The sequence below is a fragment of the Convolutriloba macropyga genome, chromosome 11, assembly GCF_964194025.1.
Source record: "Convolutriloba macropyga chromosome 11, txConMacr16.3, whole genome shotgun sequence".
Classification (NCBI taxonomy): domain Eukaryota; kingdom Metazoa; phylum Xenacoelomorpha; order Acoela; family Convolutidae; genus Convolutriloba; species Convolutriloba macropyga.
In genome coordinates, this window is record NC_134478.1 from 4,715,557 (window position 1) to 4,742,133 (window position 26,577).

The 26,577-nt window shown below is 38.1% G+C and overlaps 1 protein-coding gene across 1 annotated transcript in view; it reads right to left on the minus strand.

Moving 5' to 3' along the window:
- The window catches only part of LOC142349722 (solute carrier family 23 member 1-like), a 42,503-nt gene extending 16,497 nt beyond the window's left edge, over positions 1-26,006 (minus strand). The window contains exons 1-2 of the mRNA XM_075401455.1: positions 25,621-26,006; positions 13,197-13,446 (exon numbers count right to left, since the gene is read on the minus strand). Coding sequence (XP_075257570.1) covers positions 13,197-13,446; positions 25,621-26,006 — 636 coding nt within the window. The remainder of the gene's footprint in view (positions 1-13,196; positions 13,447-25,620) is intronic.
- Positions 26,007-26,577: the final 571 nt, after the last annotated feature.

Consider the following 26,577-nt stretch of genomic DNA (forward strand, 5'->3'; position numbering starts at 1 on the left):
TAATAATAATAATAATAATAATAATAATAATAATAATAATAATAATAATAATAATAATAATAATAATAATAATAATAATAATAATAATAATAATAATAATAATAATAATAATAATAATAATAATAATAATAATAATAATAATAATAATAATAATAATAATAATAATAATAATAATAATAATAATAATAATAATAATAATAATAATAATAATAATAATAATAATAATATTAATAATAATAATAATAATAATAATAATAATAATAATAATAATAATAATAATAATAATAATAATAATAATAATAATAGTAATAATAATAATAATAATAATAATAATAATAATAATAATAATACTAATAATAATAATAAAATTAATAATAATAATAATAATAATAATAATAATAATAATAATAATTGTTGTGTGCACAAAGTCTCGTTGTGCAGATTGTTGAATTGCTAGGCTTAAGGCTGTAAAAGGCTAGCGTGATAAGAATTAACTCTCTCTTTACTTGTTTAAGATCTCTCTTGACACCATGTGCGCTTCTCACTTGCGCTCCGTTTAGAGCATACGAATGATGACTGGTACAACCAGTAAATGAACTAACAAAGCGTGCAACATATTTACAACTACGAACATTTATAATATAGTAACATAAATAGTCTTTTGTACGAGTTTATATTAATACTTGTAGGTCTTGGTTGCAGTGTGAGTAGGTGTCTCACAACATTCCCCCCCTCTTGGAGAATCCAGATTTGCAGTTAATAATTGGAGTTCTTGTTAGTATCCTTGGTTGTGTTCTGGGTGTTTATGTCCCATTCGGGGTCTGGTACGTCGGGGGTCCAGTCCATGGAGTCTGAGTGCTGTGCGTTTCGAGTGGGGGCAGAGTTGACGGAGGCGGTATGGAATGAGTCTTGTGAGTCTGAGGATAGTATGACTATGTCCTGTCCGAAAGTAGTGCAGTTCGGGTTGATGTTTAGTGCGACTTGTGGGGGACTGTCCTCGGAAGTATCGACGAGATCGATGACAGTAGTGTTCTTGTCTTCTGGCTCTTGTGTGGAGTCGTCCGTTGATGGGGATTATGAGATGTTGGCTATGGCTTTCTCTACGTTCAGCTTTTTGACTGTGGCTTCTGCTTTAGACTTTCGAATGTTTCGCATTGGGGGTGATTTCGCGATTGTTGACACGGTGCTCCGTTTGGGGGTGAGCATGAAGTCGGCTGCCGATGACGACGTGGCTATTATGAACGGTTTTGTGTGTCCTGGGTATCGTTCCTTGAACACGCGTGTCGTGGGTTTCTTGCTGAGTTCGTTGAAGTTGACTTGGTTCTGACTTAGTTGGAAGGCGTAGCTTTGTTTCAGGGCTGCGAGTTTAGCTTTTGTCAATTTTGTGTTGGCCGTTCTCCTGGCTGCTGATACAGTTGCCTTCTTCCGTATGCATGATTGTTTACCCTTTTCTGCTTTCCCTGGGGATTTCTTGTTGAACTTTTTCTTTCCTCCTGTTGTTCTTGTGAGGATCGGGGATACATTGAATGACGGACCTGGCATTGAGTGCGATGGATGTACATCGTCGATGGGTGTAGACGTTTCAAGTTGTTGTATTTTTGTTGATGAACTCGTTTCTTCATTGTTGACCTTTCGCTTGCGGGGTTGTTGAGTGTTGGGTTGTGCGGATTGCCTTGGGTTCCTTGAGTTTTCACCCATCTGGGATGTCTTCAACAGCTGTGCTTTTTCCGCTAAACAGAATTTTTCTATTTTACGTTTGTTTCGGTTATATTCTCCAATTGTTTTGCAAGCTACGAAATTTATAAGGCGTAGTTTTGGTTCTTGTGGGGCAGGGCGTGTTTCTGATGATATTGCTATGTCATTGTTACGTATCACGGTATTTTTGCGATTGTGAGTGTCTATGGTAATGGTGTGAGGGGTGTAATCGACTATTGTGCCGTCTGGTATTATGGACCAGAGGGGTTTTAGCATGCCTCGTGGTTCTGGGTTTTTTCTTCTTATAGTTTTTCGTGCTAGTTTACGACGTGTTTGGTCAATAATTGTGGTCTTATCTCCTATTTGGAATTTAAACTTAGACGGAATTATTGTACCCTTTTGGGGAGGCAACAGTGGTGCATTGTCCGATTCCGAGGTGTCCGACGATTGGGATGCTTCCGATTGGGGTTCCTGGAGGGTCGGCTCGTCCTGTCGGTACTGTATGTCCAGGTTAATTTCCGAGTTGGTGTCCCTGTCCCAGATCGCGGCCGGCGTCAGGCTTGGGTTCTGGAGTAGTCGTTTGTCTAAGTAAAGTGATTTTATGTTGTTGTATGATAGGTTTTTTGTGTTGGGTTTTGTAAGGATGTTAGATAGTTCCGTATTTTTCGGTCTGCCAAAATGTGCCTGGAAAGGGGCAATTTTAGTGATTCTGTTTGGTATTAGTCTAATGGATTCAATTATTTCTGTTATTTTTTCTGCTATGGTTGTGTTATCCCATATGGGGTCAATGTTCATTGTTGCTATTCTTCGTTTTAATGTTTTTATCAAACGTTCTACCATTCCTGAAGCGCGGTGGTTGTGTGTAGGGGAGAATATTAGTTTTATGTTTTTATCTTTGCAGTATATTTCGAATGCGCTTGCGCTTGGTCGCAGCGGATGCTGCGTGGGATTCCGTGGAACTTACAGTATTGGTTTAGAAATTCTATTGCCGTTTGTGTGTCACAACTTGTGTGAACTAGTGCGGATGGGTAACGTGAAAATCGGTCTACCGCGGCAAGTATATAATGTTCATTATTATTGTTTTTTTTGTCTATAATGGGTCCGGCAAAGTCTAATTGTAGCTCTTCGTTGGGTTCGCTTAATTTAGGTAGTGTTCCTAATTTTGATTTACTGATTATGGGTTTTAGGTTCTTACCTTGGTCTAAGCATTGCTTGCAATTTTCTGCCCTGAGGGCTATTTTCCTGTGTATCTGGGGAAACCAGATCAAATTCGTGAATCTGATCATTCCCACTTGGCCCGGGTGGGTTCTGTGTACCGCGTTGATGACCAGATTTTGTAGTTGGTGTGGAATAACTAGCTTGCCGTCGTACAACAGGCATCCCGATCGGGCTACGGCTAGGTCATTTCGTAGGTTGTAATAATATCTGGAGACTAGCTTTAGTTGGTCCCAATTGTGGTTTTTTACCAACCGAATAATGTTTTGTAGGTTTTTATCTTTGAGGGTAGCCTCGGCTAGGAATTCTTCGCCGAATACACGGGAGAGGTTTAGTCGATAATTCGGGGCCGTTTCGTTCTCAAACTCGAATAGAGGGGCATGTTTATTTTCATCTATTGGCTCTCGGCCTTGTCCTGAGTTCGAGGTTGGGGGTGTGTTGTCCATTTGGGTTGCCACTGAGATTGGGGTGTTTTGAGTTGGGGAGTTATCAAGTAAGTTGTGCGACATTGTTGTTGTTTTTTGTCTTCCGGCTCGTTTTATGATTTGTCTGTCGAATGTATTTATATTTGGTCTATTTCTAGTGACCACGTTTATTTTTGGACTGTATTGTAAGTAGTAATTGTTGGGATTAATGGGTAATGGGGGTTTCTGTTTGTCTGGGAAGTTAGAAGAATTTGTGTTGGAGTAAATTGTGATGTTTTTGGGATCTTGAATGTTTTTGTGTATAGAACTTTGAAATTTTGAATTGGAATTTGATTTTGAATTAACTAGCGAGAAAGAGTGTGACTGTTTATGGCAAGAGAAATGGCAAAAAGCGTTCGCTGTCTTTTGATTGCGCTGAGCGTTGTTACTTGCGTCATGTGATTTGTGTGCTAATCCGAATGGAGCGATCTGATTGGTTGAAATGTTGTGTTTACGTTCTTCATTCAAAAGTGTGAAAGTAAATTCTCTAATTCTGTTTATAACGAAGAGTTCATCATCTGGGCTTATTGGGGGGGGGGGGGTTTGGTGTGGATTTCTGCTTAGGTAATCAGTGAAGCCCATGTCTTTCCCCGGTATATGTTGGATTGAAAAAGTATATGGGAGTAATTTGTCTACCCAGCGAATCAGTCGGCTTTGTCGTGATTTGTTCGCCCGATTGGGTTTGAGTGCGGAAAGTAGGGCTGTGTGGTCTGTTATTAGTTCGAATTTTGATCCTAGCAAGTAATATTTGAAATGGTTTGTTGCCCAGACTACTGATAGTAGTTCTAATTCGTTTGTACTATATTTCATTTCTGCTTCGTTTAAGAAACGGCTGGCGTAGGCTATGGGGAACCATCCCTCTGGGTATTGTTGTTCTAATACCGCTCCAAGTCCCGTGTGGCTTGCGTCACATTTCAGACGTGTTTTACGATGTTTATCGAAATGTTTTTTCTCTGTAATTTTCGAGATTTCTGCCTTTATTTTGTCTAAGGCTGTTGTATGTATTTTTTCCCAACATATTTTGTTGTTTGTTATGTTTTCTTTTCTTAGCAGGGGTCTTATGGGGTTGAGTAGATAGGCTAGGTTGGGTATAAATTTAATGAGTTGGTGTATTGAGCCCATAAGGGAACGAAGTTGTTTTAGTGTGTTAGGAGGTTTCAGGTTCATTATGGAGTCTGTCTTTTTTACTGTAGGGGAGATTCCCGATTGGGTAATTTTATAGCCTAACCATGTTATTGCGGATTTGGAGAATTCGCATTTTTCTAATTTGATGGCTAGGTTTTCCTTGTCAAGTCTGGACAGGACCTTATATATATCGTGTTCGTGGTCAAAGGTGTAGCCTTTTGTTATGATTAGTATGTCGTCTAAAAAGTTGAATTTGTTGTCGATGTTTTCGAGTGTTTTGTCCAGTGTTTTTTGGAATGTGGCAGGCATATCACTTAGACCGTAGAATCCGTTTACGAACTGATATGTGCCAGTTGATTTGCCCCCGAGGATGTTGAAGTTACAGTGTTTTCTAATTTCGGGATGTAGTGGGATTTGGCTGTATGCGTATTTTAGATCGACTTTCGAGAATAGGAAATTGCCTTGTTTATTCTTATTGTCTGAGATATATTTGGCGACTGAGTCCATTAGATTGTCGATGGATTGCATTTGATATTTATTTTTGTCGATTGCATCATTCAGTAGTTTTGAGTTGAGTGCTAGTTTGATGGATTGGTAATGTTTCACTGTTATTACTACGGGGCTTATAATGACCTGGTCGGAGCATTTTTCTAGTTTTTGTATTTGTTTGTGTTAAGTAAATGTTGTATCTCCTTATCTACTTTTTCCGTTAAGTGGAGTGGAACCCTTCGGCCTTTGTGTTGGTACGGTGAGATGTCTTGTTTTAGCGTTGATTTAGCAATATGGTTTTTGGATTTTCCCAAACGGGAGCAGAGGTGTGGGAATTTCTTTATGATTTATATTTCTAGTCTATCATCCAAATTAATGTTGTTAATGTTTGTACCTTTATTTTGCGAGAGGGCGAATCCAAGTTTCCCCAATATATCTCGTCCCATCAAGTTCACAGTGTTTGCGTTGACCACCAGGATTTCGTTGTTTGTTGCTTCTCGAAGTCCCGATCGGAGGTTCATCTGTATTATTCCAGTTATAGGGATCTCTATGTTATTGAAGCATCTGTACTGGGTCTGGCTGTTGGTTGGTTTTTTCCATTTGGCTGATTTGCACATTTGAATTATCCTATCTGCTTCCGCTTTACAGATGAAGCTTCGAGGGCTGCCTGTGTCCGCGAGCCAGTTTGTCTCGAACGTGTCTGTGGATGTTTTGATCCAGATTTCATCTGAGATGTTTGGGGATAGTTTTTGTGGGTGTGCGTTGACGAAGTTTGTTGGATGTACGAGGTTTACAGTATTCCAGCTGTCGAATACTTCCTGGATGTAAAACGTGTTTTCAAGATATAATGTTTCGTCTGTCGTTTCCGTTCGGGTATCCTGGAGTTGTTGTTCTTCTTGTTGTTGTTCATGCGTGGGTCTAATGTTCCTGACTCGTCTAGTTTGTGGGAATGTTTGCTGGGGTGGGGTTGTTTGTGGCTTTACTTGTTGTGTTTGCCACATGAATTTTGCTGATTTGCATACCTTACTATAGTGTCCTATTTTTTTGCATAGGTTGCACTGGACTCTTTTTGCTGGGCACACTTGCAAGTGCTCGATTCAGAACTGTTTTCCGCAGCGTCGGCAGGGATTTGGGTTGATTGCGGGTCCTTGAGTCTGGGGGTTCCGTGTGGGTGGTCGTGGTCTGGGTGTGACTGAGTTGTTCCTTGGGGTAAATGTAATGTTGGATATTTCTTCCGATGCATATGGGGAGTATCGACTGAGTTGGGAGTTTATTGCTTCTTGATTTTTTTGGCCTCTTTCGCGGTTGAGTGCGAATTGAAGGACTTGCTGCGCTGTTCGGGTTTCCATGAGGAGTTCTCTCTGAATGTCGGGGTTGGTCATAAAAGCTATAAAGATGTCTTTGATGAGGTCCTCTTCAGCAGATCCTAGGCTGCACTTTGCGCCTAGGGCTTTTAGGCGACAATGAAAGCTTTCGAGTTTTTCGTTGGGTTTTTGTTTGCAAGTAAAAAGGAGGAAACAATCGTAGGTTATGTTGCGGGGTTGTGTGAAAGAGAGGGAGAGTTCATGTGCCAATTCGAATACTGTTATTCGTTCGATGTTTGAGTGGGGGAATCGTTGTTGATACATTCGTTGGGCTTCTGTTCCTAAACTTAAGTATATTAGGCTGCGCACTTTCAGGTCCGCTTCGTCCCACGGTATTCCATCGACTGTTGGGCCTCTGAATGCGATCTGTTTGCAATCGTTGTCCCAGTCCACCTTTCGCTTGTGGTTTCGTAGGTCTCTCTCTCTGTGTTGTGCCTGTGTTTCGTTTTCAGTTGGGGGTTCATATGTCGGTTCTATAGGATAAGTCAAGTCTTTTGTGTCTGGTTTGTGTTTTAGTAGTGAATCCACGTTTATAGAGTTTTTGGCCATTATTGCCAATTTTAGTGTAGCTGCCCATATGGGCCATTCCACTGGGGGTTCGACTCCGGTTTCCCAGAAGAATGGGATACCCACTGGGGATCGTGCTATTGTTACAGCAGCTGCTGACTGCGCCATGTTGTGTGCACAAAGTCTCGTTGTGTAGATTGTTGAATTGCTAGGCTTGAGGCTGTAAAAGGCTAGCGTGATAAGAATTAACTCTCTCTTTACTTGTTTAAGATCTCTCTTGACACCATGTGCGCTTCTCACTTGCGCTCCGTTTGGAACATACGAATGATGACTGGTACAACCAGTAAATGAACTAACAAAGCGTGCAACATATTTACAACTACGAACATTTATAATATAGTAACATAAATAGTCTTTTGTACGAGTTCATATTAATACTTGTAGGTCTTGGTTGCAGTGTGAGTAGGTGTCTCACCACAATAATAATAATAATAATAATAATAATAATAATAATAATAATAATACTAATAATAATAATAATAATAATAATAATAATAATAATAATAATAATAATAATAATAATAAAAATAATAATAATAATAATAATAATAATAATAATAATAATATTGAATTCAACGAAACATGGTTACAACCAGCTTGGTAGTCCCCAGATTAGGGGAGAAATCAAGTTTCAATTATTAAAATTTCTCGAAAACTTTCCATCTTGAAGGGTAACTTTTACATTTGAATCTTTTCAATACCTCCCCTTCCAAAAAGTTCTTCACTTCTCTTCGAAACTGACATGGTTTTTTATATGGTGAATAGTTAGCAAAACTGTTAAGTTGAGACAAAGAATTATTGAATCGGGCTACTCTATTAAAGAAATTATCTTCAGAACGTTTCCGAAATGTTTTTCTCGCTTCAATAAAAACTTTTCACTTGATCTGGTATGTGGACAACCAAAAGTTATTGACCAGTGGTCTGACGCATTCTTAGAAGTTAAGCCCACTAAAATCTTTTTAAGCAGAATTAGGTCGTTAAGAACTAGAAAATAACTGACTGGCAATAGGCGATTTCGAATTAGGCTCTCAACGTATTCTTTGTCACCCAGAACAGAACGGCAAGTTATCCATTTTAAACATGATCTCTGCAGTCTTTCCAAGCGTTGAAGATACTGTGGTCCTGGGTTCCAAACATTTGACGCACAAAAGACCGCAGAGAAAATATATGTTTTCACCAACGTGCATTTGATAGTTTCTTTTGTGGTGCGGGGTATAACTCTTCTTAAATGATTCAGTTTTTGAAAACCTTTCTTTACCGCCATTTCGAGGTGACAATTCCAAGTCATGCTGGCCGTAAAAATTAATCCGAGAACTTTAATTTGTTTTTCGTTTTTGATGGCAATTACTTTTGCAAATAACTCTGTAGACTAAATAAATGTATTTTTGTATGAGAACTCGTGAATGCTGAATTTGTCAAAATTAAAATTCAGTTTGTTTGAACCAAACCATTCAATAGCTCTATTTATATCAAACTGAAGTTCTTCAAGTTCTGAAATCTCTTCTATTCTTTTCTTATTATCTGCATAAAGGAATGTTTTATTATTAAGTTGATCAATTAGGTCATTTATGTACACGGAGAACAAAAACACAGCAAATATTGGGATTTTTGAGAAAATCGAGTAACTGTTTGCAATTTTTACTCTCTGGTGTCGATCAGCCAGATATGAAGCAAAAAATTTCAAAAACTTTTCAGCAAACCCAAAACGAGTTTTTGAACAAAGCTTCCTTTCGAATGTCTTCTTAATTTGTTTGTAAACTATACTTTCAAAAACTATAGAAATTGAACAGAGCATTGCGGTTGGTCTGTAGTTTTTAATTTCCGTTTTGCTACCATTTTTGTGATGAGGACACACGTGTATGTTTTTCCAGACTTTGAGAAATTGGCAAGCGCTAATAATGCAGCTAAATATATACAAGATACTATTTATAATGTAAGGCGCTGAGGCTTTAAGGAGTGATGGTGTTATTTGATCATCAGAGTTAGCACCAGATTTAATTTGTGATATTTCGTCTAACACATCTTTTGCGTTGAAAGTGATATCGTCTAGAAAAATCTCTGGTTGAGCTGTTTCAGGCACAACAATTTCAGAATTATGTTCGATAAAAACTGAAGAAAATTTTGTTTGTCCTCAAGCAAGGATAAATTTAACTCCACCTCTAAATTTCTAATTTCCTCTGATCTTTTGTTTGTTTTCTTTAGCGTCTTCAGCTTGTTTTCTATGTGTACACTATGGGAAGACATATAAGATGGTGCGTCAAGCCGGCGTTTTGTTATACGAGTTATTGACTTTTCACAAGCATTGTAGAAACTCTGATAAAAGCAATGTAGCAAGTTATTGGGACATCTGTTTGACATAGTGGGGATTTCAAAATGAGAGATGAATAAGTGCCTATCTGCCTTGTTCATGTTGAGTTTTTGGAAGAGAGGATTTTGTTCTTTTCTTGTGAGTCTGACAGAAATTTCTGCTATGAACAATTTCTGATCTGAGAAGGAATTATCCTCAACCACTAGATTACAATGCTCCATACCATTACATAAAAAGATGTCGGGACAACAGCTGGAGTTGAGGATTGAGCAAAGGTTCAGAGCATCTATTTCTTTTATGAAAGTTTTTTCATATTCATTACTTTTACATATTCAGTACTGGAGTCGAAAAGCGACTCCAAATTAAATAATACTATACTTATTGAATTTCGTAAATCTGTATCAGAAACCCAATATTTGCTGTGGAGGGTTATACAAGGCGATGATTATTAATACAATGTTGTTCAGGAAATAAACAGAACATGACAAAAAATCAAAGTGTGTTTCAATTTGTGCTGCTTGATTGAAACAAAGATTTATTTTTTGAGCAATAAAAGTACCACAGTGAGTTCCAACTTTTCTATCTTTTCTGGACTGCACGAAATATTGCCGATTTAGGAAAATTTCTGAATTTCTTACTGCATCTGTAAGCCATGTTTCAGTTAAGCAAATTATGTCAATGTTATGTTCCCTTAGTAAAATATCGAGATTCATTCTGCGATCAATTGTTAAATTTGACAGGCAGTTCAATAAAACTATCTTCAGTACTTGCTTTTTGTTCTAGTCATGAGCGTGACGTTGTTTGATGACCTATCTTCTGACATGTTTCTTCTACTGAGAGAGTTATGTCTACGAGCTGGTTTTCGACGAACAACGCTCCTGATCTAATTTTGATTTCTGAACTGTTAATGTTCAGTTTCTGAGCAAGTTTGAAACGATAGTCAAGTAGCTTATTTTCTTTCTCCCGATCATCTTTGGATAAGAAAGCTTTCTCATAACGAAAGTTGACAAAATAGTTATAAGAAATTTGGTATAACGACATTTTTTATTCATTCATTGGGTCATTGGGTGCGAAAAAATTATGCAGAATACTTTCCTTTACTCGTTATATCAATTTTCGGATCCATTCTATTTCGGCTCCACCAGCTTAGTGAGCTTATATTTTTACGCCCCCCCAGGCGCACGTGCTATTTTCTTGCATAGTAACGTGCTATATAACAACAAATAATTTGTAACTGGGGGCGTAAATCACACTGGGGGGAACAGAATAGATCTCAATTTTCCAATTCCGCGATTTAGATTTTGCCCCCATGATAGCAAATCACCGTTTTTGACTGGAAATTTAGGGAAATAGCCTTTTGTAACCATTTTTTGGAGATAACTGTACTTGACCTCTTGTTAGACAATGGACTGACCTTTTTGAACTGACCAGAAATGTTGGTCAACAATGTCAAAAAAGCTCCAAAAAGGAGTATTGGAGTTAAACCTCAAAAAAGAGTTAAAACACTGCGTTTTTTGACACACCAAGCTATTAACCATACAGGTCAAAGAGGTCAACCAAATATAAATTTACGTGAATTTAGATTGGTTTAACTTCTTGAACAGAATGGTTAAAAGCTTGGTGCGTCAAAAAAGTAGTGGTGTATTAAACATTTGATTAATTATTTCCTTATTTAGAGATATACTTGATTTTTTTTTTTGGGGGGGGGGGGGTTGGGGGCAGATAGTCAGCCGGGAAAGGGAGGGGTGGATAGAGTGTGGGGGGATATGTATCCGGGATGACACTTCTTAGATACCATATCAAAGACCATATATGGTTCCATCCAAGTCTAAGCAAAATTTCAAAATTTCTTGCATGATCTTGCTATGGTTTCTAAGAAGCCATAAATGATCTTTGGTATGATTTTCAAGATTTTACATGAAATTGGTAGTTTAGGCAGAGCAGCACGTTTTCGATGTTTTTCCCACCAATGGAACATTTATGGTCTTGGATATGGTATCTAAGACACCATAGATGATCTTGGATATAGTTTCTAAGAATCAGCAAAAAGTTTAAAACTACAACCAAATGAATGCTTTTCACTACATTTCCGCAAATGGTAAGTTGTATGATCTTGGATATGGTTTCAAAGAAATCACTATGGTCTTTGATATGGTATTTAAGACACCATATATGAATTTTGATATAGTTTCTAAGATTCAGGAAAATTGCCAAAAACACTGCAACTAAATGAAGGCTTTTCAATCCATTATCACAAATGTTAAATTGTATGATCTTGGATATGGTTTCAAAGAAATCACTATGGTCTTTGATATGGTATTTAAGACACCATATATGAACTTTGATATGGTTTCTAAGATTCTGGAAAATTGCCAAAAACACTGCATCTAAGTGAAGGTTTTTCAATCCATTATCACAATTGTTAAATTGTATGATCTTGGATATGGTTTCTAAGAAATCACTATGGTCTTTGACATGGTATTTAAGACACCATATATGAACTTTGATATGGTTTCTAAGATTCAGGAAAATTGCCAAAAACACAGGAAAATTCAGGAAAATTCCCAATCTTGGATTTGGTTTTTAAGAAAACTTTATGGTCTTTGATATGTTATCTAAGACACCATATAAAGTGTCATAACGAAAAAAGCAGATCTTGATTCTTTAGAAAAAAAGTTCTTCAACAACGCGTCTGTTGTGGAAACCAAAAGCTGAAAAAACAAGTACCAAGGAGATCATTTATTTTCTTTATTGAAAAAATGTATTCCTCATTTCGACTTTCACAAAATGGAAGCAAAATTTACTAATTTTCAATGTTCAACTTTTGTGTAAAATCAATGCGGCCAACAAATTTCAACGGGAAAAACCGATTCGAAATTTTTTGAATTTATGGTCTTATATGAGCCATGAAACTGTATGATCTTAGATATGGTATCTGAGAAGCCATTGAAAAAAATCTAATGCTGTTTCCAAATGCAATAATGCCTCTAGAGCTTTGTATAGCAAGTCAAAACACTTCGTTTTAGAGTACTTTTAATCTTTTGCATGGAATTGGATATGGTATCTAAGAAGACATACACTCCATATATGACTTTGATATGGTATCTAAGATCGGTGTATGGTGGTCAACCCGGGTAGCTAGGTAGGTGGGTGGGGACTAGTGGGATGGTGGGTATCTATTACTTATAGTAATTCTAATAGGGAAGTGGGACTGTTGTGAAAAGAAAAATTCTCAAAATGAGTTTGCGAACCGGAGTACTACAAGCAGTTCCTTATTACTATATTTCAAGAGCTAATATGTTGAAAAACATAAGTCAATGTTCAAAAATTAGGCAGGCAAAGGACAAATCATGAGCTTGCGTCAGCTCATAAAACCTGTAGAACGCCAGTACTCCAGTTCGAGTAGCAAAAACGTTTAGAACACCAATACCCATCTTCAAGTCGAAAAACCTGTTGAATATCAAAACTCCTCTTGGAATTGTTAAAACCCGTCGATTAACAATACTCCTCCTCGAGTCGTAAAAACGCAAGGCTCTACGTTCTGACAGAAAACGTTTATCTTGTTAGATGCTGGCAAAACACACTCATATCACTAGATTGTTGCTAATGACCTCAATGTTCCAAGATTCTTGCATTATATGCAATTCCGAGGTGAATTTATTGCAAAAAACACTGATCTGGCAAATTGCGATTGTCAGTCTGTTTTACTACAAAAAGCGCTCTCAAATTTGCTTATTTACCTAGATTCTTGATAAATCAGTTATTACCTAACAATTAGTTAGATTCTCGCGAAAAATGCTTATCTAGTTAGATTCTTTTAAGAGCACTCATCGCTTCCAATTCCATTTAACAAAACTTTTTCTTTCTGTATTGTAGAGGAATATCAAAGAACTTTTGTGGCCTGTGGCCCGTTTTCGAATTTCACATCAAAAATAGGAAACGTTTATCTTATGAATATGGGTAAAGCACCTGTGAAAATAAGGTGACGCAGAACACGCCGAAGGCAGTAAGAGGCCAGCTGGCACCAGCGTAATAAGAAGCGGATTGGAAGAGAGACAAGCCGATCAGAGTGACTGCAGGCGCAATGGTGAGAGGACCAATGAACCGGAGGACAATCCCGATACCCCCGAAGAGACCCAGTCCAATCTGGAAGCAAGAGGACACCATTATGGCACCCTGGACTTCTACCATTCTGTCTCTCCAATCTGTCGTCTCATCACTAAAACAAAAACATTATAAAACAGTATACCAAGGTTGTTGTCGAAGAGTGAATTAATTGCTGATCAGGTGGTCTTGAATGAAATTATCTCCGATCAGATTATCATGAGCTGGAAATTATTTTAAGCCTTTATGGTGCGTCTGAAGCCAGCTCCGATCAAACAGGGGTGTATTAGAATTTTATTGAGCTTCATAATTTTCTGCTTGCCAAATATCTGCTCAAATTGGTGCGAGCAGATCTTTCAGGAGTTTTTTCGGGCTTTAACATGACAGGATATATGCTTTTGGAGATAGGCTTGAGTTTCTAATTAATATTCTTTAAAATATCTTTCACAGGTAATTAAAAGCCTTTATAGTTGCTTAGAAGCATTGATACTATCCTGTTTTTGCTTTTGGGAAAAAACTAAATAACAGCCAAGGGTTCCGATTGAAAGTTTACACATCGACAAGTACCAACCGTAAATATAATGGCAGATTAAATCAATGTTCATCTCTAAAATACCTGGAATTTACGACGACCAATACTTTTGATTCGTTATGTTAAAATGGTTGTTCTTCGATTTCTGATAGTATATTTAAAGATATTAAAAAAAATATTCATAGCTCAATAACATATACACTATGTGTTTACTGCCATCGGATTCAATCGTTATTTGTACCTCAAGCGTTCAAGTGTACCACCACTCTGAAATACATTATTTGTATTTTGCATCAATCTGCTCAGTTACAATCCGTTGCTATGCAGATGAAAAAACTCCATGAGTCAATGAGGCATCAATGAAGGATAAGTTCGGGAGGAAAGTACCCTTACCTCATTCATAATCACTTTTGAAACAGAATTTAAAGCTAGTTTAATTTCGTACGCAGAATTACCCCAGCATTGATAAATGTCCGATCATGAACTATCACTTCAATTTAGTGAAATAATTAATTCATAAACAATAATAATTCAAAATAATAGAAACTGCCGTCAGAACTTCTAAAATGAGTTCCCAGTACCAACAAGGAGGCTCGTTAATGTGCGTTTGCACATGATTTTCTGACCCGCGCTCATCTACATTTTTGACTTAACTGTCTTTTGACTTACATTTTTGACAGAGATAATCAAAAATAGTTGTTTGATTTGTACAAAAATTGTTACACAACCAAACTAATAATCGAATTAAATAATGCCATGCCTCAATACAACAAGATCTGTATTGAAAACACTGCGAGAAAAAAAAACAAAAAAGCAAAAAATAAAAATTTCAGACAAAACCCTAACTACACAAATTTATTTTTTTTCTAACTACACAGCAGATGGGATTTTTTTAATGAGACTATGTAACGCAAAATTCAAAAATCAATCAACCTTCTTCAAACCAAATAATTTCAAGCTTTAAAAATCATTAGCTTTTAACGAAATGATTCTTGATAAATTTATTAAAAAGTCATAGTGAAAACAATAGGACCGGTTAGAATAAGCCATAGGAACGGACTATAGATGCAAAAAAAAACTCGAAAATTTACGAATAACAAATTAAAAACATTGCGAAAACACAAATTAGTGAAGCCATTAAAATCATTATCTATTATCTGAAAATTAAGTACTTTTTTTTCAATTTCTATTCTATTTATACTAATTCAGCTAAAGTTATATTGATTGAATAAATAGGTTCAATTGAGCCGCATTTGAAAATCCTTGGGATCTCTTGTTAGGCTATTGTGATAAAGCAGGAGAAAAAAAAACACAAATACACCACTCACTTAACTTTTTATGAAAACTCATAATGTCCAACAAACAAACAATCAGTTAAGTTATAATATCAGTAAATACTTTAAGTTTTAAATTACAATGCATTGTATGGGATTTTTCAATGAAGAGATAAAGTTACAAGTTGACGATAACAAACACAAAATCTGAAAAAAGTTGAAAAATCCTTGCAATCCTAATGTTGCGGCTGCTCAAGAATCTCAGCGGAACCGATATATCACAGCCTAGTTCTCGAGTTTTACGCCGGACTCGTTCTTCACTGGGTTCAATTGAATAACGATCTCGCAGAAATATTTAGTCGCTCGGACGTATTAAAGGACTGTAACTTTATTTTTGTTGATTGAAGTTAAGAAAATCCTTAGTGATAATCTATGTTCAATCTCGTGCTGAAGTTTGTAAGGCTTCAACCAGTGTTAGTAATGTTGCTAACTTCTCGTTAAGTAAGCTCAACTAACTTAGAACTCGCAAGATCTTAAGATCTAGCAAAACTTAGCAAAAATAACTAAAATTGTTAAGAATCAAATTTTAGTCTGTCTTAGAGCCAACTGCTCTTGGTAACAGTTTCTAATCGTTCTAAATACAATACGGTTTCACTAATCAAACAATTGAGTTAAAGTAAAGAAGTAAAGTAAACAAGTATTTATCAGTTATAACATCATCGGTACTTATTTCTGATTGGTTAATCAAGAAAATGATTTAGGACATTGTTTACATAGTAAATGTCAAATTACTGCAATATTTACTTTTGTTTACTTTAGCACGGATGATTATTACGTGGCTCTAAATGCCTCGAATGTACGGTATTTCATCTTTAATGATCATCTAAAGTATCATAATATCAACAACTTAAGAAATTTAACAATAAATAATAAAATACCGAAAAATGCCAATTTTGCACCATATAAGTGCTAATAGACACACTTGTGGGTCTGATGCAATAACCTCTGTTGGGTCCATGAGTAGCTTAGAGGTAACCCTAACCGTCTGCCATAACCTCGGGTTGCTCGGATTTTGCCTTCCCAAAATCGGGGGGGTGGACAGATTTTCGGTCCCAACTTGTAAAATTTTTCAGTTTTGACCATTTTTCAGTTTTGACAAATTTTAAGTTTTTTCAGTTTCAAAAGTTATTTCTTGCTGTCTGATCGCTTTTTTAGCTCATTTGAAGTGGCACCAACATCGCCTGCCCTGTTTTCGATCTCGGAAACACCATCGTAGAATACTGGCGTTAACTTCACGACTGGCCGGTTTAGCTCTCCACGTGCCATTTTGACTCTCGCTGATCTCACAACTCCATCGTTGCCAGTGAAGATCTCAATGATTCGTTCAAATTTGTACTCACAGCGTTTCACAGAGTCATCTACTAGCCAAACTAACTCGCCTTCTTTAAGGTTTTGCACATGTTCTTTTGACCACTTCGATCTCTGGTTCCATATTGGAAGATATTCACGAGTCCTCCTTTTCTAGATCATGTCGGCATATGTTTGAGCCGTTTTGAATGATTTTCTCAGGTCCTGGTAGCGTTCACTGGATGGCATGAATGGTGCACTCGCGTTCTCTCGTCCTAGCAAAAAATGATTAGGTGTGATTGCTGTCAAATCTTCAGGGTCGTCGCTTACTGCTGTCAGGGGTCTTGCGTTGAGAGTCTGCTCTACAAGACACATTGTTTTGTTGTGCTGAGTACCTCGACGGTGAGGCTTCGGTTGTCCAAGATTGCAATCATGACCTTCTTGCAACTTTGAAACAAGTCTTTCCCAGATTCTACCAAAGTGAGGAGCTCCGGGAGGATTGAATTTCCAAACAATCTTTTTCTGTGCTAAGTCACTCTCAATCTTTGGTTTGTCCCACTCGTTCATGAATGATTTCAGCTCATTGGCTGCTCCAACAAAAATTGTTCCGTTGTCACTGATGATGGTACTTGGGTAGCCACGTCTTGCCATGAATCTTGTCACTGCAGCTAGACATGACTCGGTGTCCAATGACTGTGCGACTTCGATGTATACTGCTCTCGTTGTCAGGCAAGTGAAGAGGCAGCACCATCTCTTCAGGGTACGTCGTAGAAATTTGCGTGAATTCCTACGTGAATTCACTGAGGTATGAGTGAATGGGAACACATGTTCATCAAGTCGATCTCAGGGTAGATCCGCCATCTGTGGGTGAATTGGATTGGCGTTCCTGTGTCTGCATTTGATACATCTTGACTTGATTTTTCTTAATGCGTTTCTCATCCCGATGATCCAGTATTCTTGTTGAAGCATGTTTCTTACGTATTCTGTGCCCTCATGTAGGTTGTCTCCAACAGAAGTTGTACAACTGGATGTTTTGCTGTTAACAATATTGGATGTTTTGCCTTGTAATCAAGGTTTGAATGCTTCAGTCGGCCTTTCACTCTATTTGTTCCATCTCGCTCTATGAAGGGTGACAATTTGGCAATGTGTAATGTTTTGGAGATTTCTTTGCTGTTTGCTATAGACTTCGAAACATTCGGGAAGCTTTCGTTTTGAACAAATCGAAACAGTATTTGCTCTGCTTGATGAATTTCGTCTGCTTTGAGGGTACCCTTCTGCTTTCTCTTGAACCTCATGCAGTAGGCAATAAAGTTTCTATTTCAGTTGAAGGTACTGTATCGTCTCCAGTCAGATAGTTGTTCTAGCTGTGTTTCTGTTGCTACAGTACTCGTAACTTGCTCAGGTTCGAGTTCGTTCACTTGGCACCATGGCTTTGGCCAATTTTCTTCATCTGCCCGGAGCCATGCCGGCCCGTTTAGCCATACGAACTCCTTGAGGCCTTCGATGGACATTCCTCGGGTCCCGATGTCAGCAGGGATTCTGACACCTTTGACGTGTCTCCATTGACCCATCGATGAGTTTTCCAATATTTCCGCTGCTCTGTTAGCAACGAACACTTGTTGTTTCTTGTGCGCTGCCTGTAGCCACTGTAGCACTGTTGATGAGTCGGTCCAATGATAGATTTTGTCAATTCTGACATCATGTTCCTTGAGTATCTGCTTTCCGAGCCGATCTCCGTAGACTGCGGCTTGAAGTTCTAACTTCGGTATTGTCATATGTCTGATGGGCGCCACACGGCATTTCCCCACCACATAGGTGAGCTTCAACGTTGCTATGTCTTGCAGATATGCCACGAAACACATCGCTTCCTCTGATGCATCTGTAAAGATGTGAAGTCTCAGGTTTGTGCATCCGTTTTCAAAATAAAGTTGATTTATTAACATCGTTCTTATTTCTCTCAACTCAGAGCACCAATCACTGAACAGTTTTGAGTGTTCTGCTGACAAATCTTTGTCCCATGCTTGTCCCATTGCTCTCCAAATGCCTTTGATAAGAAATCGCATTCGTATGGTGAGGGGTGAACATATCCCAAGTGGGTCGAACACTGCTGAGACAAAGGGTAGAACAATTCTCTGAGTTATTTTTTCTGGAACTTCTTGCTCAGTTACACGACAGACTATAAGACTGTCTGTGTCCACATTCCAGTTGAGTCCTAGGATTGAAGATGATTGTGGTTCTGCTTCGAACGTTTTGACAACTTTCGTTGACCTGTCTGTCTCTGGGATCTGTGACTTGACTTTATCGTCACTTGTTATCCATTTCGTCAAATTGAATCCACCTTTGATGAGGATGTCTCTGACTTTCTAGTAGATTTCAATTGCTTCTTGAGGGGTTCTGACTGACTTCAGGAAGTCGTCCATGTAAAAATTTCGCTCAACTGTTCTGACATTACTTTCGTTGTTGACTGCATTATCTTTCGCCACTTGATGCAAAGCGTAATTTGCACAAGTCGGCGAGTTTTTCGCCCCAAAAACGTGTCGTGTGTACTCATAGACTTCTATTTTTGGTTGACATCTGTGTCAATGGTTTCTTGGTACCGTTTCCTTAGTGTTTCGTCTTTCTGCAGGCGTTGTTCTAGGGACTTGAGCTGCCCCATTGCGGAGTAGAAGTTGTTCGGTAACTTCACTTCGTCCTCTCGCCACAGAAGTCCTACTTCATATCTTCCACCGTTGAATTGCGTGGTTTGCTCCAACGTCTTGACTGCTCGTTGCTCTTCCTTTGAATTTCCGGTGACATCGCAGTTTGAAGCGTAGGACTTGATATCCCACCTCTTACTCAACTGGTTTGCTAGTTTATCATCTGCAATCGATGTTGCTGTTGTGGCAAGAGTTGCTGCCTGCTTTGCTGGTAGCGGACCACTTAAGGCCCAGCCAATCTTTGATTTCACTGCCCATGGTGCAGCTTTGTCTTCTGACTTCTTGAATTCAGAAGGGTGATGAATGGCGTAACAATCTTGTCCAAGAATCACTTGAACATCGTTTAGATTGTAGCTCTGATCTGGCAAATTCCTCAAATGTGGGTAGCGGTCTTTCAACTCTTGCAGCTCCACAATCTGGTCACCCAACTTCAGTTTCTCGTGCACATAGAATTGCACTGTTGTCAATTGTCGAGACTTCTCATGCGCTGAAACAATTATCGGCACTATTTCCGCCTTGACATCTTGTGAGCCATTGATCCCTGCTACTGATAGAGATGCTTTTCGGCCTTGGAGTTGGAGTTTTGACACCACTGATTTGTCCACAAATGAGATTGAGGATCCCGAATTACAAATTGCTAGTATATTTAGGCTTAAGTCTCTGTTTGTCAGCTTGATTCGTACCACTGGGAGTCCTCCTTGGGTGATGTTAGTTGCTACTGCAGTTGTAGCATCTGAGGCATTCTTTGTAGTTTTCTTCTTCGGTATTTCGCTGTGCAAAAGCCTGTTGTGCCGCCTTCCACAGCTGGGTACACTGCAAGTCCTGCTTCTGCAGTCCTTCGAAATGTGACCTGGTTTCAAACAATTGAAACACAGCCGGAGCTTCTGGACATGCTCTCGTCATTCATTTACTTTCATTGATTTGAATTTTTCACATCTTTAAATGGGGTGTTGTCCGTCTTTGATGGGACATTCAAAATTCTTGGGTTTCCTTGACTCTTCAGCGTTTGAAGCAAAGGTACTCGTCTTTCGTCTTCGGTTTATCACGGTTTTGAAATTTGTTTCTGTCAAACGACGAGTTCTATGCTAACAAGTTCTCATGAATTACAGCTTTGGAGGCAAGCCACTCTTTGAAAACAATCAGGTTGCCTCTCAGTAGTCAACGATCTTGCATATACTGCAACCACTGTTCTCTGAGTTGAGGAGAAAGTTTTCTCGTTGTTGAACTTAGCCCTGCTTCTGCTTCTAGGTCTGATGTGTATCCAATTTGAGTCAAGGTGTTCACTACATTTGTAAGCACATTTGCAAATCTGACGACGCTCGTAGAATTTTCGTGTCGAATTGGAGGTTTGAGTATGTATTTTTTGAATTGAGCGTTGACTATGACATTTGATCTGCCATACTTCTCACAGAGTATATCCCAAGCATGATAGTATGGTTGCGAGCTGAATCCCGTTCCCGATATTGCTGCTTTTGCTTGACCCGTGAGACTGGTCTTGAGGTATGGCATCTTTTCTGTATCGCTGACTGGCTTTTGATGAACAACAACATCAAAGAGACCTGACCACTCTGGCCACTCCAGAGGATCTCCTGAAAACTCAGTCAGTTTTAGTTTTGGCAAGCCACTAGCACCACTGCTTGGTACTGGTTGATAGATGACTTGGGGAGTGGTGTGATTCATTGTGTTCCTGTTTCTGCGGTCGGCAGACTTGTTTGGAAGGTTGTTAATGGGACTCTGACTCCTGTTTCTGTCTTGAACTGCTGACGTTCCGTCCTGCTGAAACGTCGTCCTTGTCAACGGCGGTGCTGGTGTGTCCGTTACTGTAATTTATTTACGGATTTATGTTTTCTTGAGAATGCTCGGCTCTGTCAGTTGAGTTGAGAAAAGTCTTTCACCCGGTTGGAACAGTGGGGTAGTTTTCGGGCAGATGCTGAAACGTTTGTCAGCTCTGTCCTTGGTGACAATCGCTGCAGGGTCGATAACAACGTTTGGAGATAGTGGCCGCCTATGGACAAACTGTGGAGCCACTGATTCTGCCCATCCTAATGTTCTTTCGTGATTTCGTTTTGATCCAACACTTCCTATCTCATCTGCCACTGATCCAGATGCTCTTGAGCTTCCTTTGGTCAGCTCAAGTTTCATACGTCTTTCTTCTTCTTCTTCCTCTGCTTTCTTTCTGTCGTTCATGCTGTCGAAGACGCAGTTCAACTTCTTGTTGTTGCATCTTTAGACGTAACTCTTGTTCTAGTTGTTGTTGTTGTAAGTCTTGTTCTCGCCGCTGTTGTTGTTGTTGCTGTTGTAAACGTAACTCTTCTTGCTGGCGACCAAGTTCTATTTCTTCACGCTCCTGCTCTAACACCAACTGGCGCTCTCGCAATCGTTGCTCCGTTTCTTTCTTTGCTCTTAGGTTTTTGCGCTCCATTTCTTCGATTTGTCGCCTTTTTGATGATCGCTAGTTGGCGATACTGGGTTGTTTTCTGCTTCCATGTGTAGCAGAATGCTTGGAAGAGACCTCGGCGTTCCCCTCTGCGTTTTCTATGGCTCCATTACCTGTATCAATTACAGTTTGGGTCGTTTGGGTCTTTGTCACCAGTCGCTGTAGTTGACACTAACGATGTTTGGTTTCCACAATGCTTGCTGAGCCTGTACTGTTTGATCAGGTCTTGATAGTGACTCCTAGCATTACTGAAACCCGCAAATAACTGGGGACAAGCTTCTGTCTTCAATATTCGAAGAGATTCTGCGAAAATTTCATCTAGCTTTTCTAATAATCGTTCCGCCTGATCACACAGTATCTGTTTTTCGGATTCGCGTAAATTTTCTGCTTTCAATTTCTTTTCGAGTTCTGAAAATTCGTCCCCGATTGGAACATAATCTGCCAATAATTTGTACCATAGCAATGTGTCTTTCCGGTAGTCGACGACTACTGCGCGACAATCTTCAATGTCTCGGAGATCTGGTACTTTGTCAACTACCCATCGCAAAACTATACTCTTTTCTTCTAACATACGCTTGATGTCATTGTCAAAGCTTTCAAAATACTTTGGTTTTGATAGTAACCTCTGCTGTTGTCGGTTGTCTTCAAAATTGTCCTACGTCTCGAAGAAACATCGATAAGCACCTTCGGCCGCCATTGTTTTGTTTTGTGTCAGGTAGCCTTCTAGCTCGTTGAGGTGTCTGGAGAAGGACTTGTCGCTCTTTCTCTAACGTCTTGGGTTGACCACTTGCCTTCCAATCAGCTGTCTTCCAGTGTCTGTTGGGAATTTTGCTGGCCATCGTTGCTGGTTGTGTTTTGGTCCACCAGGTTGAATCGAAGATTCGTTGCTGTTCGTGTAACTGCTGTTGTTGTTGTCCGGGTCGGCGACCAAATGTTGCGGCTGCTCAAGAATCTCAGCGGAACCGATATATCACAGCCTGGATCTTGAGTTTTACGCCGGCCTGGTTCTTCACTGGGTTCGATTGACTAGCGATCTCGCAGAAACAATTAGTCGCTCGGACGTATTAAAGGACTGTAACTTTACTTTTGTTGATTGAAGTTAAAAAAAAATGATAGTGATAATCTATGTTCAATCTTGTGCTGAAGTTTCACAAATCAAACAATTGGGTTAAAGTAAATAATCAAGTATTTTATAGTTATAACATCATCGATACTTATATCTGATTGGTTAATCAAGAAAATGATTTAGGTCATTGTTTACATAGTATATGTCAAATTACTGCAATATTTACTTTTGTTGACATAAGCACGGATAATTATTACGTGACTCTAAATGCTAAATGCTCGAATGTACGGTATTTCACCTTCAATGATCATCTAAAGTATCATAATATCAACAACTTAAGAAATTTAACAATAAATAACAAAATATCGAAAAATGCCAATTTTGCAACATATAAGTGCTAATATACACACGTGTGGGTCTGATGCAATAACGTTCGTTGGGTCCATGAGTAGCTTAGAGGTAACCCTAACCCCCTAACCGTCTGCCATAACTTCGGGTTGCTCGGGTTTTACCTTCCCAAAATCGGGGGGTGGACAGATTTTCGGTCCCAAATTTTTCAATTTTGACCTTTTTTGAGTTTTGACAAATATCAAGTTTTTTCAGTTTCAAAAGTTATTTCTTGCTGTCTGATGGCTTTTGTAGCTCATTTGAAGTGGCGCCAACACCTAAAAATGGACAATATTATAAATTTTAAGACTATTCGCTATAAACTGACTAATTCGGGTAACATTATTCAATCAATCCTTAGATACAAGCTTACTAGACGGTTCAGTATTTTATGGCTACCAAAAGAATAAAACAACATACCTATTGCCACCTTTACGACTACCTTACAATAAGCCTAACACAGCAAATTCAAAAAAAATTGAGCGAGAAAAGTGTCAGAGCAAATTAAAAAACTTTTCAGTAAAAACTTTTCTTCTTTCAATTAATTTCTAATAGCGATAGGATTCTTCTTCTTCTTAACATTTTGACAACAATGAATCAACAAACATGAACAAATACATTAAATAAACAAAATTTTTTGAGAAAACTCGTAGAATCAACGCCATTAAATTCAATAAATTTCAACGGAAACTAATGAATACACTACGTTATGCCTCGATGAGACGCCTACGATGTTTGTTATTCAAAACTCATCAGTAAGACATTACAAAAAGTCATTGACAATGAAAACAACAACAAACAGAGGCAAAATCCATAAAATGTAGAAAATCGCAAAAGGAATGTGTCGAAGCCATTTAAACCATTAGTTTTTCTTTAACAACTGTACGTATGATCCATTGAACGTCTTTCTAAGCCAAAGCAACAATAAATATTACCATTGCGTGTTGAGATTCCAAAAGAAACAAAAATTACTACAAAACATATCCAAAAATTTTTTTAAAAGAATATGAAAACTCGTTCATCGAAGTCATAACACCAACAGTTAGAACATAAAACGCTAACTAGATTAATTTTGATTGAATTAGAAAAAAGATTCTGGTCCTTGTTGAGATTTACTTGCAGTTCACTAAATAACGGTTAAGATCGTTTAAAGTTAGAAAAAAATTGTCGAAAAATCATTTCTAAAGTATTTACAGGCATTAAATTCAATAGCAATCAACGGAAGTCAATAAAAACGCTGAGTTGTCCCTCGGTTGGAGGGCAACAAAATTGTGCATGCATAGGTAATCACTAAACACCGCAATATCTCTTATGACTATGGAAACAACAGCAAATACAGGTTAAAACCAAAAATTCACTGGAAAAGTGCTCGAAGAAAGTGTCGAAGCCCTTTAATTCATAATCTTTTCTCTGAAATCTGTATCCATGATCCATTGAACGTCTTCTCTAAGCCGATGGGAGATATCAATATCAGGATAAAATAACAAGTTTTCAAGAGGGATCAATAATAAGAAAATATCCAAAAAATTTTGAAGAAATTTTTATTTTGAAATCTTGTGGAATTGAAGTGCTATAACAAATAGTAAGAACTTAAAACCGCTAACCAGACTAATTTTTGTTGCAGTAGACAAAAGGGGGTCCTGTTATTACAGAGACTGAATTACAATTCACGAAAATAAGTTTATGATCATTTAATATTTAAAAGTTTTCTCGAAAAACTTTTTAAAGTCTTAAGAGCAATTAGCTGTCCACTCAAAGCTCTAGATACGTTCACTTAATGCTCATGATGTAACCTAATACACTTTTAGTCAACGGGTCTATGCCATATGACTTCAAAGATTTAGTAAAACCTGAAACAGAAAATCAAAATTTCATTTAAAATTACAAAAACTCGAGAGTCCAAGCCAAAAAAAAACACGAGCGATTCCTTGAAAACGAATTTTTGTTCATTGGGCTTCATTAGACTGTAAATCAAATTTGTCATTAACGAAACATCGGTATGAAAAGTGACTAGTCTCTAGGTGACTTAAGAAAACAAAAAAATAAGAAAAGTTTTCTAAAAAAAGAGCTCTCAAATAGGATTCTAATTTTTTTGATAGTAAACTTCCCTATGAGACCAGAACTAGTTTTTGTTATCGCCCTTCGTCTCTTAAGAACTCTTAGAAATGTAATTTGAATCAGTATCTTTACAAAAAAAAACGTCTTGAGATGAAGAAAAGTTACACTAAAAGTGATCAAAATCATGTCAAATATCACGTGTTCACACAAAACTTCAATCCTCGACAACTCCTCGAAAAAAAAACAAAATTAAAAAATTCTTTTTATTTTTGAATTTTACGCTGAACGAGCTTTTTAATGATACCACTCACATATCTCTACGGTGAATATATCGATCGGCGAAAATTGTCTGAACAAAAAAACCCATTTGAGTATATAGCTCCTCCCCCCACAAGTGAGGTCGGAACAAATATATAACGATCAGACTATCAGGAACTGTATAATAAATGTAAGCTGTCCTCATAGTACAATAATTATTGGTTAACAACTAACCAGGGTCCGTGTAGGGCTAAAATAGCAATAGTGGGTGCGAGGAAAGAGAATGTCCCCCCTTGAACAATGGGCAACCGGACCCCAACAGTGGTCTGGACCAGAGTTATGATGCCAGAGCAGAAGAGGATGGAGCTGATCAATTGAGACAGAACCAGAGTATTATTCGTGATACAAAGACCACTCGAGAGAAGATATGGTATGGATATGGTTCCAGCTGTCATTGTGAGATAATGTTGCAGTCCAAGCAGAATTGAGAGATACCATGGTGGGGTGTCATCGATTGCGTAAACCAGGGAATCCTTCCCGTTTTGACCATCCTCTGAATCCCAAAATATAACCGATTTCTTCTCTTTTTTCCTACTGGGAGTGTCGTGATTGACATTCATTTTAGCGCAACAGTCGTAGTGGTGAAAATTTAACGGTCACCAGTGGGCTTAAAGACGGTTTAGTTTATCAGAAATATTATATTTAACTCAAAAACTATATAGAGCAATAATGAAAAATTACGATAAATCACGGCAGCAATATTTTGCATTAGAATGGTTCATTCTAAAAGTATTGATTAAACAGAGCTAAAATTAAATTTCGGCCTTGAATCTCTGTTTTGTTGTTTTGGTTTAAATTCAATACACAAACCATCAGTTGAACTACTGTAAACTATGGTCAATAACTTTCTGCTTCGGATGTTTTTAAATAAATGTTGATAAGTTTTCTTTGTCGCATGTTTTCATGCTAAATTGGTGCCGCATTTTAGTTTAAACCATGTATACGATGCCAATGAAGTTTGGTCAGTTCTTATCTAGCTGTTTTTTTTTCAAGAAACGGAGCTGAAGTTACAATTTGTCACCATTGACCAAAACTGACCAGACCGACTCGAGTCGTGCACAGGCGTCATACTACACAGCGACAGAGTCGGGAAGCTGATCTCGGGTCTGGATATAGTCCGATCAGGGCCCA